Genomic DNA, 17,969 nt, shown 5'->3' with positions numbered 1-17,969 from the left:
GAAAGCAGGATGAAAAGGTATGTAGGAAAACCGATGGACTACAGACAGTAATTGTAAAACTACAAAGTGCTTCTATATGATAGGTGGAGCTGATAAAATGGACAGTGAGTGTATACATATACAGTGTATCACAAAAGTGAGTACACCCCTCACATTTCTGCAAATATTTTATTGTATCTTTTCATGGGACAACACTATAGAAATAAAACTTGGATATAACTTAGAGTAGTCAGTGTACAGCTTGTATAGCAGTGTAGATTTACTGTCTTCTGAAAATAACTCAACACACAGCCATTAATGTCTAAATGGCTGGCAACATAAGTGAGTACACCCCACAGTGAACATGTCCAAATTGTGCCCAAAGTGTCAATATTTTGTGTGACCACCATTATTATCCAGCACTGCCTTAACCCTCCTGGGCATGGAATTCACCAGAGCTGCACAGGTTGCTACTGGAATCCTCTTCCACTCCTCCATGATGACATCACGGAGCTGGTGGATGTTAGACACCTTGAACTCCTCCACCTTCCACTTGAGGATGCGCCACAGGTGCTCAATTGGGTTTAGTCCATCACCTTTACCTTCAGCTTCCTCAGCAAGGCAGTTGTCATCTTGGAGGTTGTGTTTGGGGTCGTTATCCTGTTGGAAAACTGCCATGAGGCCCAGTTTTCGAAGGGAGGGGATCATGCTCTGTTTCAGAATGTCACAGTACATGTTGGAATTCATGTTTCCCTCAATGAACTGCAGCTCCCCAGTGCCAGCAACACTCATACAGCCCAAGACCATGATGCTACCACCACCATACTTGACTGTAGGCAATATACAGTTGTCTTGGTACTTCTCATCAGGGCGCCGCCACACATGCTGGACACCATCTGAGCCAAACAAGTTTATCTTGGTCTCGTCAGACCACAGGGCATTCCAGTAATCCATGTTCTTGGACTGCTTGTCTTCAGCAAACTGTTTGCGGGCTTTCTTGTGCGTCAGCTTCCTTCTGGGATGACGACCATGCAGACCGAGTTGATGCAGTGTGCGGCGTATGGTCTGAGCACTGACAGGCTGACCTCCTACGTCTTCAACCTCTGCAGCAATGCTGGCAGCACTCATGTGTCTATTTTTTAAAGCCAACCTCTGGATATGACGCCGAACACGTGGACTCAACTTCTTTGGTCGACCCTGGTGAAGCCTGTTCCGAGTGGAACCTGTCCTGGAAAACCGTTGTATGACCTTGGCCACCATGTTGTAGCTCAGTTTCAGGGTGTTAGCAATCTTTTTATAGCCTAGGCCATCTTTGTGGAGAGCAACAATTCTATTTCTCACATCCTCAGAGAGTTCTTTGCCATGAGATGCCATGTTGAATATCCAGTGGCCAGTATGAGAGAATTGTACCCAAAACACCAAATTTAACAGCCCTACTCCCCATTTACACCTGGGACCTTGACACATGACACCAGGACACATTTGGGCACAATTAGGACATGTTCACTGTGGGGTGTATTCACTTATGTTGCCAGCTATTTAGACATTAATGGCTGTGTGTTGAGTTATTTTCAGAAGACAGTAAATCTACACTGCTATACAAGCTGTACACTGACTACTCTAAGTTATATCCAAGTTTCATGTCTATAGTGTTGTCCCATGAAAAGATATAATGAAATATTTGCAGAAATGTGAGGGGTGTACTCACTTTTGTGATACACTGTATATATATATATATATATATATATATATATATATATATATATATATATATATATATATATATATATATATACGTATATACACTGCCTGGCCAAAAAAAAGGTCACTTGTGAACAGCTGTGTAGCCTTAAGAAGACCACTTGTCAGTGAGGCTAACTGGCAAAAACGGCTTCAATTTGCTAGGGAGCATAAAGATTGGACTCTGGAGCAATGGAAGAAGGTCATGTGGTCTGATGAGTCCAGATTTACCCTGTACCAGAGTGATGGGCGCATCAGGGTAAGAAGAGAGGCGGCTGAAGTGATGCACCCATCAATGCACCCATTATGCCTAGTGCCTACTGTACAATACAATCATCAATACAAGATCTTGGGGAAAAGTTAATGCAACTCTGGACAGAAATAAATGTTGTGACATTGCAGAAGCTTGTGGAGACTATGCCACAGCAAATGCGTGCCGTAATCAAAGCTAAAGGCGCTCCAACAAAATATTAGAGTGTGTGGCCTTTTTTTGGCCAGGCAGTGTTTATATTGCACCTGTTTCACACGTACTGATTCATCATATATTGTGTCATTTTGTGGGGCCAAGCAAATCCTATAGTACTTAAAACCTTCATTATATACATGGTGAAATGAAAATGTTTTGTATTCTATGTACTTATGACAATAAAATCAGCCACAGACATGTACAAATCCCAGTCATACAAAAAAAAGAAACCATACTGTGATATACTGTGAAAACATCACAATCTTAGAAAAATACTGTGCTACAAATTTTTGGTCATACCGCCCAGCCCTAAGGTGTAATTATACAAAGGAAAAAATATGCTTCAAATAGTTTAGGGAAGACCCTATCCAGTTCCAACATGACTGTGCACCCCTGTGCACACATTATTGTCATTTTTAGAAATGTTGATATTGCTAAGAGATGTTATTATTATTATTATTTTATTACTTAACTCTTGCTTTAAATTGAAACCAAGTTATGCCAAGCAGTAAACAGAACATTAGGGTTTAACCAGATACTATATTTACTTCAATAAAAACCTGTACATGTGTGGTCAAATCTGCAGATACTCTACATTTCTCTCTCCCAGCCTCACACTCTTCTCACCACCAGAGGGTTTCTTCTGTAATAAAGTGCATGATCCAGTAGGTGGCACCGAAGGCTGCATACATAATGCTTCAATGCCACACTAGTCATTGTGCTCAATAGTCAGTCCAGGCATTTCTGTACATTTACGTGAACACTGTGGAAGCTACAGCATAGCCGATAGTAAAAAGCCATTAAGATTGTCCAGTTTGTCCAGTGCTTATTTAGAGTGCGCTTAAAAAGTCCTGCTACTTCATCACATGGAACATCAATAGTCTTTATTGGGGTACTGTACTGGATTCACTGAGTGTGCTCCCACTTGACTTCACAAATCTGCAGGACATTACTATTGTTAAAATGGAATGCGTCGCATGTTACAGACTCCGGGATAAATGGGCTGATATGTGCAGATGCTACAGAGATGTCAAGGAAAGCGGCTTTCAGGTTGGCAGCGCAGCTTGGTCGGGTATCACTGCTGGGCAAGCATGGCACTGCGATTGGCCTTCATCTTTTCCAGTCTCTTGGAAAGGTGGCTGTTGCTGTTTTGTAATTCATCAATACGATCCAGAGCTGATCTTAGCTGAAAACAGAAGTAAAATAGACATTTGTACTATATATAGTAGTTGTATTTTTAAGAGGCGTAAAGGACTGCAAAAATATATATATATATATATTCAAATATATAGCACGATTTGTTTAATAAACTGGTACAACACAGTATATGGTCAAATGTATGTGGACACCTAATCATAAGTTTGCTGGACATTTCATTCCAAAAAGTTGCTTACCACCCACAGCCATTTTTAGGGAAGACTTTTCACAAGACTGTCTGTGCCCATTTGTGACCATTTACTTAAAAGCCCACATGTGAGGTCAGGCACTGATGCTGGATAAAAAACCCTTCCTCGTAAATCAGCATTCCAATTCCTCCCAAGCTGTTTAATGAGGTTGTTGAGTCAGCGCTCTGTGCAGGCCACTGGAGCTCTTCTAAACAAACTGGTCAAACCATATCTTTATAGACCTTGCTTTATGTATGGGGAACCATCATGGCCTTCACACACTGTTTCCACAATTTTGGAAGCATATTACTTTTATATGTAATTTAAGTGTGTGAAACATCTAAACTCATAAGAGTACAGTGGTGTCCACACACTTTGTGCCATTCAGGTGAAGAGATTTGAGGAGGATGTTGATTAAGTAGAGAGAGTGGACCTCTGTAAGGGCTATAGCTTTCTATAAACACTAAGTAGATGTATCATTAGGAGCTAATACTAATAATACTTGGTAGGACCCCCTGTGCTCCCAGAACAGCCTGAATTATTGTAGCATAAAAAGTTAGAACACATCTTTTAAAGATATGGTATATATAAATAAAACCGCATCATATAATCATTAAAACATTGCTGCAGGTCTCTTGTTCTACCACATCATAAAAATGCTATAGAATTCAGATCCATTGACTGGGAAGGTCATTGAAGTATACTGAATACATCTTCATGTTTATGGAACATAAGATTATTTGTTCTTTGTGAAATGGTACACCACCATGCTGGAATAACTATGGAATAAGACAACTAAATTTGGACACACAGGGATCTTCCAGTGTCCTGGTTCAATAAACCTGTTTCCTTGGTAGATTCAGATTACTGTTGGCAGATAGGAACAATGTGGTCTTCTACTCCTGTAGCCCATCTGACTCAAGGTACATTCTTATAGGCTCTTGTGCTAATCACAGTAAGCTTGAATCAGTTAGCTTGTCAGCTTGATCCAGTTTGTTGATCCAGTTCATCAACAGCCATTCCTATCCACAGAACGGCCACTCATTGGATGTTTTTTTCCTCTATTCTGTGTAAAATCTACAGACTTTTCTGATTTGTTACCATACTAATTCAGACTCTTGAGTCATTACACAGAGTATATTTAGTTTACTGTACATAGTCTGTGACAGTTTAGTCTTGTTGTCGGGTAGCACGGTGGCTAAGTGGGTAGCACTGTCGCCTCACAGCAAGAAGGTCCTGGGTTCGATGCCCAGGTGGGGTGGTCCGGGTCCTTTCTGTGTGGAGTTTGCATGTTCTCTCTGTGTCCGCGTGGGTTTCCTCCGGGTGCTCCGGGTTTCCTCCCACAGTCCAGACATGCAAGTGAGGTGAATTGGAGATACTAAATTGTCCATGACTGTGTTCGATATACAGTGCCTTGCAAAAGTATTCAGCCCCCTTGAACTTTTCAACCTTTTGCCACATTTCAGGCTTCAAACATAACGATATGAAATTGTAATTTTTTGTGAAGAATCAACAACAAGCGGGACACAATCGTGAAGTGGAACGAAATTTATTGGATATTTTAAACTTTTTTTAGAAATAAAAAACTGAAAAGTGGGGCGTGCAATATTATTCAGCCCCCTTGCGTTAATACTTTGTAGCGCCACCTTTTGCTGCGATTACAGCTGCAAGTCGCTTGGGGTATGTCTCTATTAGTTTTGCACATCGAGATACTGAAATTTTTGCCCATTCTTCCTTGCAAAACAGCTCGAGCTCAGTGAGGTTGGATGGAGAGCATTTGTGAACAGCAGTTTTCAGCTCTTTCCACAGATTCTCGATGGGATTCAGGTCTGGACTTTGACTTGGCCATTTTAACACCTGGATAAGTTTATTTGTGAACCATTCCATTGTAGATTTTGCTTTATGTTTTGAATCATTGTCTTGTTGGAAGATAAATCACCGTCTCAGTCTCAGGTCTTTTGCAGACTGCAACAGGTTTTCTTCCAGAATGGTCCTGTATTTGGCTCCATCCATCTTCCCATCAATTTTAACCATCTTCCCTGTCCCTGCTGAAGAAAAGCAGGCCCAAACCATGATGCTGCCACCACCATGTTTGACAGTGGGGATGGTGTGTTCAGGGTGATGAGCTGTGTTGCTTTTATGCCAAACATAACGTTTTGCGTTGTGGCCAAAAAGTGCGATTTTGGTTTCATCTGACCAGAGCACCTTCTTCCACATGCTTGGTGTGTCTCCCAGGTGACTTTTTATAGATATCTTTGAGAAATGGCTTTCTTCTTGCCACTCTTCCATAAAGGCCAGATTTGTGCAGTGTACGACTGATTGTTGTCCTATGGACAGATTCTCCCACCTCAGCTGTAGATCTCTGCAGTTCATTCAGAGTGATCATGGGCCTCTTGGCTGCATCTCTGATCAGTCTTCTCCTTGTTTGAGCTGAAAGTTTAGAGGGACGGCCGGGTCTTGGTAGATTTGCAGTGGTCTGATACTCCCTTCATTTCAATATGATCGCTTGCACAGTGCTCCTTGAGATGTTTAAAGCTTGGGAAATCTTTTTGTATCCAAATTCGGCTTTAAACTTCTCCACAACAGTATCTCGGACCTGCCTGGTGTGTTCCTTGGTCTTCATGATGCTCTCTGCGCTTTAAACAGAACTCTGAGACTATCACAGAGCAGGTGCATTTATACGGAGACTTGATTACACACAGGTGGATTCTATTTATCACCATCAGTCATTTAGGTCAACATTGGATCATTCAGAGATCCTCACTGAACTTCTGGAGTGAGTTTGCTGCACTGAAAGTAAAGGGGCTGAATAATATTGCACGCCCCACTTTTCAGGTTTTTATTTCTAAAAAAAGTTTAAAATATCCAATAAATTTCGTTCCACTTCACAATTGTGTCCCGCTTGTTGTTGATTCTTCACAAAAAATTACAATTTCATATCTTTATGTTTAAAGCCTGAAATGTGGCAAAAGGTTGAAAAGTTCAAGGGGGCTGAATACTTTTGCAAGGCACTGTAACCTTGTGAACTGATGAACCTTGTGTAATGAGTAACTACCGTTCCTGTCATGAATGTAACCAAAGTGTAAAACATAACGTTAAAATCATAATTAACAAACAAACAATAGTCTTGTTGTCACTTCAAGTGTCCACTAGATGGGGCCTGGGGATTGATTTTCACTAAGCAACATATACATGTTTGTCGGTGTGGCAGAGATATATTTTGTTGCTCAACTTTGGTTAGTGCTACCGGGTAAGTCTTGCTTTAATGAAAAGATACATAACGGTTAGTTCAGAACAATCCTGGGGGCACCATGTCCTTTCTCCTTAATCAATGACTGACCAGACTATATTTAAAAACACTGGTAGGAAGGCCTAAGTGCACCATTGCTTTAACACTTCAATTTCCTTCAGGATCAATAAATTATCTATCTATCTATCTATCTATCTATCTATCTATCTATCTATCTATCTATCTATCTATCTATCTATCTATCTATCCATCCATCCATCCATCCATCCATCCATCCATCCATCCATCCATCCATCCATCCATCCATCCATCCATCCACCATCCATCCATCTGACTCCGTACCTCTCTTTGCAGTTTACGTTTCTCCGCTTTCAGCTCATCCTCCACCTTTTCAGCTGCTTCAGAGGCTGTTTTGTAGCAAGTCACCTGACTCTCTAGACGAATAATCTAAAAAACAGTTAAAAAAGAGCCAATAAATCCCATTTACATTCTAATAGTAATGTTAAGATGTCTTTAACAATTAATAAAAAAAAAATTTAATACTCACATTTTGCTCAAGTGCTGTAACCTCTTGGTCTGACTTTACCAGTTTAAATTTCAGGTCACTGATTTGCCTGTTAGCATCTCCTGCAATGATGAAAGAGGAAAATATGGATTTAGACTAGAACCTGTCATAAAACACAGAACATTACAGACTAGTGCTGTTCCCTGATTAAATGAGAACAAACCTGAGCTTGTTTACAGTACTGTGATTCTTTTGCCATTATTTTCTAGATTTCAGCATTTTTGTGTGTGTGGATGAGTGTACGACTGTGAAATAGTAACCAAGCTGCATTAAAAATCAAGAACACTGCTTGTGTGGTAACACCAAAACCCCATTTCCAGACATTGCAGTAAAAACAAGGATCTCTGGTGCCAAGGTGGTTCAGCAGGATATTCTGCTAGCACACCAGCGCCAAGATTCTGAACTCCTCAGTTCTAAACTTGGTTCTAAGCTAGGGCGGGACGACTGGACTATGTGCTGGTGGAATCTTTATACACTGTGTAAGGACCCTGATTGGCAGAAGAGATGCCTGTGCATAGTGCAGGGGTGAGAAGAGAGCTGTGCACGTGTCGGAAGAGGCGTGAGCAGCAATATGCTCTCCTCGGATGCAGTTGGGTATCCCTCAGCAGCGAAAAACAAAATTGACTGCACTAAATCGGGGTGTGCAGACTTTCCGTCTTGACTGTATATGGTAGGTGAAGCTGATAAAATGGACAGTGAGTGTAGAAACAAGGAGGTGGTTTTAATGTTATGGCTGATCAGTGTATATGACAATGTATGAAAAACTGTCATATTGCTGTGGTAAAAATAGTAACATTGACTCTGGAGTACTTTGGAAAACAGTTGTCACTTAACACAGTTTACCGCTGCAACAAGAAATTCAACTTTATGATACAAAGAGAAAGCCATACATCGATTCTATAGAGAAAAGTCACTGAGTTCTTTGGGTCAGATCTCATCTTAGATGGATCCAAAGACACAGTGCTATGGTTGGATGAGGTCCATGTTTTAGCTTGATTTTAAGAAAAAAAGAATGCGTTCTTTGTGCCAAAGATGAAAAAGATCATTAAGACTAACATCAGCAAAAGGTGCAAAAGCAAGCATCTGTCACGGTATGTGGTGCATTAGTGCCCACAGCTTGGGTAACTTGCTTGGGTATATCTGTGAAGGTACCATTGTCAAAGGAAGCATATATTTTGGAATTTTAGATAGACTCTATATTCTGCCATCTAGGTCATTCTTTGGTGGTTATTACATTAAGACAGTGCCATGCCTCATTCTGCACACAGTACAACAGTGTTGCTTTGTATACACAGAGTGCATGTGCTTGACTAGCCTCTGCCTGCGGTTCAGATCTGTTTCCTATTGAAAATGTATGGCACCCCATAAAGAGAAGAATCAGACAATAGTGTCCATGGACTGTTGAGCAGCTAAAGTCTTGTTTTAAACAAAAATGGGAAAAAAGTCGGCTTGCAAAACTGCAACAATTGTCCTTAGTCAAATAATTAAAAAGTCTAATTCATAGAAAATTTGATGTAACACAGTGGTAAACGTGCTTCTGTCATCTTTTGTGTGTTGCAGGCATCAAATTCTACATATTGTTTATATTTACAAAATACAATTAAGTTGCTAAATAAAAACATCGGAAATCATTTCTTGTACTTTTGTCTGTTAAACTATAACAAGGTGCTACATTAGAAGTGCCCAATATGTCAGTTGCGATCGACAGCGCACGCTGGTAGATCGTGCCTCATTTAACCAGGTCAACGTGATTGAAAACTTTCTAGATTTGCAGTGTTTTAGGTGGTCTGAGGTGTAGCTATGGTAACAAACAGCAAATTATAAAAACAGTGGCCACATTTCATGTCAATCACCAGTAGCCAGAATGTGATAGCAGACTTTAAACAGCGATTTTAGTTTGCTTGATCCGACTGCAACATTCATGTGCTTTCCATTCGGTGGCTTCAAAACTGTGTTGTTGTTCCACGTGGACCCATCCACTTATGAAGATGAAATTTTAACCCTACAATTTGACGTTCATATCAAGTTAACGGCCTCTGCTGGACAATTTTGGAACTTGCTGGCTGAGGAACAATATCCAAACATAAAAATGTGCCACATATTTGACAGCATTTTTGGATCAACCTGCTTATGTGAATCAGCCCTTTCCCACATGAAAATAATGAAGTCTAAATATCGGTCCACTCTTACTAATGAACACTTAGAAGCCTGCTTGAGAATTGGCATTAGCAGTTATTGACTACACAAATCTGGCTGACACCATTCAGTGCAAATCATCAGAATAAGTCCAGTGTGATTTTTCAGTTGCTTGCCCTGTAATGCTGAATATCAAAATAGGCTTCAAAGCTTTTTAAAAAGGAGATTGTGATAATGCGTCTACTGAAAATAGTAGACAAATTTAACATGCACACAAATTTGATTAAATAGTTGTTTTTGGATATAAGTGTCTTACTCTGTAAGTCGAGAATATGAGGGTCTTTATTGCTTTGAAGGTCATCGTCACCTGGGCTTACATCTTCATGTGTGCCATTCCTCTGCTTCTGGTCAGCGACTAATTTAAGCTTTCTGACCTGCACACATAGAGACACAGAAACTTACGGGTATAAACTATGTACTGATCAACAGCACATTTAGATACAGTGATGTGACATACCTGCTCAAGCAAACTGTCTCTTTCATCAACCAGCATTTCTCATACGGATCTCAAAAAGAAAACAGAAACAAATAGCTATTTGTAAATCTTGATAAAGTTTCACATTTTGTCTACAATGTAAGTTGATGTTTAATTAAAACATGATACATATTGATACAATTGGTAAAAACTAATATTTAACTATTTTTATATTTTTTTAATATACTTCCATCATATATCTACTTCAAATGTACACCCACAATGTTCAACACCCACACCATTACCATCACTTTGTGTATCAGGATAGGCTACTGGAACAAGAGGTGAAACCCTGCAGCTGTAAGAAATGAAAATAAAACCAGCTACTAACAAAAAAAGGGATAAAAGCAAATAAAAGTGGTGGCCAAAATAACACAAACAAAAAGTACCTGTTAAAAAGGGATAACACAGAACTGAGAACTGGTTGTCACAATATTACAGGCTGCTCTGGCTGTCTGCAACAACCCAGTTCTTGGAAAAAAAGTAAAGGCAGGGAATCCTTGGAATAAGCCGGGAACAGCAACCAACCACAATCCCAATAACTATCAGAGCCCAAGCATGAATTTAAGTGGATGTGATGCCATCTTCTGGCCAATTCGATCTCCCAGGGTGGTTCCACGGTAAGGGCAAAAAACGCTGCAACAACGGCCAGAATCATTGTTTTAGAGAAAAGACAGGTTGCCCGACAGAGGAGCTTGCAAATCTGTAAGGGAAAAACCATGATATATAGAAACACCTCCAACTGGAATGAATGAACAAGGTGCAAGGGATTGTCAGTTGAACGGACCTCATCATCTTTGCCTCCTTGCCCCATCTCGGAGCCAAATTTGGAAAGGCAGAAGAACATGATTCCATAACCGAGGCAAACACCGATCTTCAAGGCAGGTGGGCTTATTACTGAGATTGCTTTTTGTCAGAAAGGTTTAAGGATCATACAGCTGCTTTTTTTTGTCAGACAAGCAATGATATTTACGTTTTGCACTGGTTTTCTTCTTGATTTCTCTCTATGAATTCACTTTTCGTCTAGTTTCTCTTGTATAATGAAGTCATAAACAATAATATTAAATACATTCATGTCTTATCATCTTTGTTCAATCTAAAATTCTGACAAAAGTTAGACATATCAGCAGAGGGGAATTATTTTTCACACCACATGTTTTATATGAAACGATTAAACTAATTTTAAAAAAGCTGGGACAGTATGCAAACTGCTAATAGAACAGAAAGTAGTGATTTGTTGATGTTAATTGTTTGAGCCTGTATTAAATTGAAAGTAGTACATAATCTTATTTTGTAAACCCATTTTTAATAGCAAATGCTTATTTTAAATGCAACACATTTTCAAAAAGCTGGAAAAGCATCATGCCTACCACTGTTACATCATATTTTTTTAAGCAATGATTGAGAGAAAATTTGAGGACCAAGGGAATATTGCTTATTGCTTAAGTCTTCAGATGTTGCAGTTGTATTTTGTGCTTCAGAAAGCAAAACATTTGTTACATTAGACAATTTAATAGGATACAGGTCTGGAGTACAAGCTGTCTGTCGGTATAGCCTGTGGATTCCTGGACTATGCAGCCTTGTTGTTGTAACACATACAGAATATGGCTGAATTGTCATGACAAACAGAGTTGTGTCGCTCCAAAATGTGAGGATATCTTAAAATTTTTATGATGCCATCAATGATGTGCAAGCTATCCAGGTCAAGGGCATTTGTGCCCCTCCACACTATGACAGACCCTGGCCTTCGAACTTAAGTATGGGCCAAAAGTCTAAGACCATTAGTAAAAATGTTTCTATATAGAATTTATCTTAAATATCTGTTCTTACAAATAATCAGTGTCATTACAAATTGTCATCAGGATAAGATTTTGAGTAAAAGATTAAATCAAAAGTCACAAATATTGGGACCCCCATCTCATTACTGAGCTCACAAATTTAAACATGCCTATTTCTATCAGATGTATAAAATCAACTATGTAAAATACACTGTAAGCCTCCAAATATGTAGCAACAGTTTGGGAAATTTCCAAAGGCACACTCCAAAATATTGTGGATATTGCCTTAGGAAAAAGGGTGGTGATGCCACCATATAAATGCCAATGATTTTGGAATGGGGTTCCCAACAAGCTCATTGTAAAATGTCTTTATACTTTTAGCCATATAGTGTATTTGGCAGGAGGCATGGTGGGAATGATTAATTATCTTCCTTTCTGTGTAATGTTTGCATCGTTTGGTCGTTTTCAACTTTGGCACTGATAAATTAATTTTTTCTCTGAATAAATTTATTTCACTTACATATAAAAATCTGTTATATAAAATTAAATATTTATGAGCTTTGTGATAGATTACCCTGTCTAGATTATTCTTGTCTTGAGTGTTCCTAGTGTTTGCCAATGGAGCCTGACCTGCTGTGACCCTGATCATGATAAAGTAAAAATAAGCTGACGTATTCTGGCCTAATGTACAACAGTTAGGGCACATTTCATATTTTATTTTAGAAATATGTGAAAATCAGCACACAAAAAAATCCTACAGAAGTGCTTTTTTTCCATGCAAAAAATCAACAAAATCTTGACCTTTTGAATAATACCTTTGCATAGCACCAAATATGATCAGGTGATTAAGCAACCTGGTATTTTCAAATAAGGATGCAAAATGTCTAAAAATGTATTGCTTTAAAATGTTTATATAAAGGATGTTGCCAACACCAGCATTCATGTCTCAACTTTAATTGGTTACTTGTTTCTCCAACAGTGTTTCCCAATATTTTATACCATTCCACCTCCTTTTTTGCTTTACTTTAATCCATTAGGCTGGCATAGTGGTTCAGTGTCGTCTCACAGAAAGAAGATCCTGGGTTTGATTCCCAGGTAGAGCAGTCCGGGTTCTTTTTGTGTGGAGTTAGCATGTTCTCCCTGTGTGTGTGTGGGTTTCCTACAGGAGCTTCAGTTTCCTCCCACAGTCCAAACACATGTAGGCAAGTTAATTTAAGATACCAGACATTGCCCTAGATGTGTGTGTGTCCTGCAATGGACTGGCAACTTGTCCAAGGTGTTTCCTCAATTTCCTCAAAACCTAATAAAATATTACACTGATAAGAACATGCCTCACATCTGGGGCTAAACATTTACATTTTCAGCATTTAGCAGATGCTCTTGTCCTGAGCGACTTACAAAAGTGCTTCCATAGCAAACATTTCCCTTCTCTAGTCTTTTGAAGACAGCAAGAGACTCAGATGTTCGGACACGGAGGAAGTTTGTTCCACCACTTGGGTGCAAGTACAGAGAAGAGCCTTGATGCTTGTCTTCCTCGAGTCCTGGGTGGAGGATCAAGTCAAGCGAGACTAGTGGCTCTGAGGTTGCGTGGTACAGAGCGGGGTTTGATAAGACCTCGAAGGTAGCTTGGGGCTGGTCCATTTTTGGCTTTGTAGGCGAGCATCAGTGTTTTAAAGTGAATGCGTGCAGCTACAGGAAGCCAGTGAAGAGAACGCAGCAGTGAGGTGATGTGGCAGTGTTTAGGTTGGTTAAAAACCAGGCGAGCAGCTGCATATTGAATGAGTTGCTAGGGTTTAATAGTGGACATAGGAGCACCTGCTAATAGTGCCATATACTCAAAGCATCAAGCCTAGTGTCTTAGAGCAATACATAAAACATTATGTATTAAAGTATATATATACTGATTAAAGTATATGTCCAGTAAGTTTACATTTACAGGCAACTAAAAAGTATGGTGTCTATTCACCTTGTAATAGGTTACTGTTTGCTTAGTATATAATATGATAATATACTAATTATATACTATAACACCTAAAAACAACTGGTCACTCAGCTAATTGTATCTGTGAGTATCTGTCTACCTTAGTATTGTTCAGCAACATAAAAAAAATAGGTTTAGAAATAGGTTTTAGAAATTGGACGATTATATAATGGACAGTGTATTACTTCCTACATTTTCCAGACTGCCTTTGTACTGATAGTTCTTGTGAGTTTGTCTCTCTCCCAGCCTTACATCTGGTTCGGTTTTCTCTCTTTCTTTTAATAATTTGGTTCCCCATTAAGATTACAGCCGTAATGCCAGTGAACAGGAATCTTTTCTTGTTAATTATTTGTAAATCTACTGCTGTTTATTCTGCTCAGATGATCAGAAATGTAATGATCTTTATTTTTAAAAGTACATTTTTGGTATTTTCCATTTAACATTCCAGTGTTTTAGCTGGTATTACATAATTTAGTAAAACAGATATGATTTAGTGGATGAATATGTAACAAAAAATGAAGCTCGCTTTCAAAATGTTTCTAACAATTCTGTCATTTTCTTTACACTGACATTCTAACAAGTAAAATGAGCCAAACTTAACATTACAACAACAACAAGACTTTGTCTATTTAAACAAGAACACCCAATGTGCAGGTAAAATATTTATATATATAGTGCAGCAAAAACTATTCAATCTGATTTATTCATAACAACCTCAGTTAACAAAACTGCTTGATTATCTAGCTTGATTATTACCAGATATTTTAAATGTAACCAAATTTCCTATGTATGCAACAAAAGAATGGAGGCTGTTCAGAAAGCAAAGACACCATATCCAGTATTATTACAGTGTTTCTTATAAGGTGTTCAGTGAATGTACATACAGTCAAGCTGGAAAGTCTGCACACCCATTTCACCTTCTCCACTTTTTATTACATTACAGACTCATTCTATAATAGATTGAGTTAATTTTTTCGTCACATTTTTTTTGTGCATATCAGAGCAAACTCCAAGCCATGGGGTCAAAGGAATTATATGCAGACCTCAGAAACAGGATTGTGTCAAGGCATAGATCTGGAGAAAGGTACAGAAAATTGCTGCAGCTTTACAGGTCCCAAAGAGCACAGTGGCCACCATCATTCATTAATGAAAGAAGTTTGGAACCACCAAAAATCTTCCTAAACCTGGCTGCCCGGCCAAACCGAGCGATCGGGGAAGACGGGCCTCGGCCAGGAAGGTGAGCAGGAACCCGAGGGTCACTCTGACAGAGCTCCAGCTTATCCTTGTGGAGGTGGGAGAACTTATCAGAAGATCAACCATCCAGCCAGCACCCCACAAATCACGCCTTTATAGTAGAGTGGCCAGACGAAAGCCACTCCTTAGTAAAAGGCACATGACAGCCCACTTGGAGTTTGCCAAAAGAATCAGAATCAGAATCAGAGGACTCTCAAACCATGAGAAACAAGATTCTCTGGTCTGATGAAACCAAAATTGAACTTTTTGGCCTGAATACCAAGCGTCACGTCTGGAGGAAACCAGGCACCGCTTATCACCTGGCTAATGCCATCACTACAGTGAAGCATGGCGGTGGCAGCATCATGATGTGTGGATGTTTTTCAGCAGCAGGACCGGGGCGACTAGTCGTGATAGAGGGAAAGATGAATGCAGCTAAGAACACCAAGATCCTTGAAGAAAACCTGCTACAGAGCGCTCTGGACCTCAGACTGGGGCGAAGGTTTACCTTCCAAGGTGACAATGACCCAAAACACACAGCCAAGAGAACAAAGGAGTGGTCTCAGTGAAAGTCAGTGAATGTCCTTGAGTGACCCAGCCAGAGCACATACCTGAATCCAATCAAACATCTGTGGAAGGTGAAAGGGGTGTGCAGACTTTCTGGCTTGACTAGAAACAAATGGGCTACAGTTAGTACTTTCACTCAGGTATATCTGACAAAATGGCCAATAAGTTTAGGTACAATGTAGATATACACTATAAAGTGGCAACTTGAACTGTGCCAATACTGTAAAATCATGACACACTACAAGCATGTTCTTTTTTGATCCCGTGCTTTGGTTTGGTGGATTTTGTTTGATGCTCAACACTGGCATCAAGCCACAAAGTCTGAAGGTCCAGCACAAAAGCTTCTTGGCAACTATCTAAAAATAAAGCAATGCCTTTTTCTTCTGGTGGTATGGCAATCATGTAGCGTAGAACATCCTTAGATTTAAGATCCAGCTCAGTTTCAGACTCATCATTACTCAAAGGGTTATCTTTGTTTTTGATACTTGACACTTCAAAATCCTTAGAAAAATGACCTTGGCAGGCTTTACTGGTGCCTGGAATTTCAGTTGCGTCTGCATTTGTTTGGTTTTCCTGATGAGTGGCTGCAAGGTTTAGCTCATCTTCTGTATTACTAATCTGGGGTGAGGTAAGTGCTTTATTAATATCTTTACTTAAAGGTCTTAATGGCCTCTGCATTTGGCTTCTGTTGGCATCTTTAGTGACACTGAAAGCCCCTCTCTCCTTATAAAATATTGTTTCCAAATTCTTCTCTTGTTTGTGTACATTCTTTAATGCTGTTTTGACTCCATTCTCTTGACTTGTAAATGTTTCTTGAACAGTTCCTGGCAGACCACAGTCTTTAGTCTGGTCCAACCTTTGAGAAAATGCTTCTGGTATATTTTCAGCTCTAACGGACTCCCTGTCCGCTTTATTTGGGGTAGAAAATTGGGTACACTTCTGAATCCTTGCCACAATGCATGGTGCTTCAGGAATTAAAATGATATCTTCATGTGCTGGAGGTCTGTTTTCTTCTCGGATGGTTGCACCGATTATCCTGTTGGGTGCCACTATGTGGTATTTCCGCTCCATTCTTGATGTGCAGTCCAGTTCAGATGTTTGATCTTTTGGAGGTCTTTCTGGAACATTATTGGGAAGATATGAAGACTATCATCTTAAACAAAGTTGTTCTTTAGACTGGAAAGATTGGAATTAGACCTTGATTGGTGAAGATTAAGATTATAGACAAAGAGGTCAAGGAAATCAGGAAAAAACAGAATCACACCCCAGATTTCTTCATGTACATGATTCAGGTTGGAGGAATTTCCAGAATATTGTAGATTAAATGAATTAAGAAACGCTGATCTGGATGATTAATTATTACCCTGTGGTTTTCTCAATCAAGTTGCCAGTATAGGTATGTAGGAGTTAAATACTTCTAAACAGGTTATGAACATGTTTACATAAAATCAGTTGATAAAAAATTATAAAATCACAGTACAATTTACAACACATTAAATAATAGACGTTTCCAACATAAAAGCATTGAGTAAAGATCTGAATTCCAAAATATTCACACATATTATGTTTCCAGAGGATATAAAGAAAAATCCTTTCAATAACTTAATAGATTTTCCATATAATTAAATCAATGTAAAATAAAACATTATTATTATTATTATTATTATTATTAATAGTAGTAGTAGTAGTAACTAAATCTTAAGATAAGAAAAAAAAAAACGTATGGAGTAAAAATTCTATTTTGTGTTAAAAATCAAGAAATTAATAATAATAAAAAATACTTTAAAAGAAATCCAAAAGATATGTGTATGCACATCAAATTACATTTATGTTTTTTAATAATTTTATTAAAATTTGTTAAAATGCAAGATCTGTACTTGGAAAGTACATTTAACTTCACCTGTCCTTAGCAAGAGGTCAAGATGTCAAACTGGCAAAAAAATGCTTTTTCACTTCTCGCTGATAAAACCACTTCTTGGTGGATAAAATTCCCTTTATTTGTCATGTACAAATATGTACAGTACATGTACACTGATCAGCCATAACATTAAAACCACCTTCTTGTTTCTACACTCACTGTTCATTTTATCAGCTCCACTTACCATATAGAAGCACTTTGTAGTTCTACAATTATTGACTGTAGTCCATCTGTTTCTCTACATTCTTTTTTTAGCCTGCTTTCACCCTGTTCTTCAATGGTCAGGAGTAGGTATTATTTAAGTGGTGGATCATTCTCAGCACTGCAGTGACTGACGTGGTGGTGGTGTGTTAGTGTGTGTTGTGCTGGTATGAGTGGATCAGACACAGCAGTGCTGCTGGAGTTTTTAAATATCATGTCCACTCACTGTCCACTC

The 17,969-nt window shown here is 39.0% G+C and overlaps 1 protein-coding gene across 1 annotated transcript in view; it reads right to left on the bottom strand.

Annotated features, from left to right (window-relative positions):
• Nucleotides 1-3,160: 3,160 nt before the first annotated feature.
• Nucleotides 3,161-17,969, bottom strand: part of LOC134317280 (leucine-rich repeat flightless-interacting protein 2-like) — a 35,236-nt gene continuing 20,427 nt past the window's right edge. The window contains exons 13-18 of the mRNA XM_062998099.1: nucleotides 15,990-16,733; nucleotides 10,039-10,076; nucleotides 9,838-9,955; nucleotides 7,368-7,447; nucleotides 7,163-7,267; nucleotides 3,161-3,371 (exon numbers count right to left, since the gene is read on the bottom strand). Of these exons, the coding sequence (XP_062854169.1) occupies nucleotides 3,261-3,371; nucleotides 7,163-7,267; nucleotides 7,368-7,447; nucleotides 9,838-9,955; nucleotides 10,039-10,076; nucleotides 15,990-16,733 (1,196 nt within the window). The 3' untranslated portion in view covers nucleotides 3,161-3,260. The remainder of the gene's footprint in view (nucleotides 3,372-7,162; nucleotides 7,268-7,367; nucleotides 7,448-9,837; nucleotides 9,956-10,038; nucleotides 10,077-15,989; nucleotides 16,734-17,969) is intronic.

Source organism: Trichomycterus rosablanca, chromosome 6, assembly GCF_030014385.1.
Source record: "Trichomycterus rosablanca isolate fTriRos1 chromosome 6, fTriRos1.hap1, whole genome shotgun sequence".
In the NCBI taxonomy this organism is placed as follows: domain Eukaryota; kingdom Metazoa; phylum Chordata; class Actinopteri; order Siluriformes; family Trichomycteridae; genus Trichomycterus; species Trichomycterus rosablanca.
Note: the sequence above shows the minus strand (reverse complement) of the source record. Positions and strands in the feature narration are given on the sequence as shown.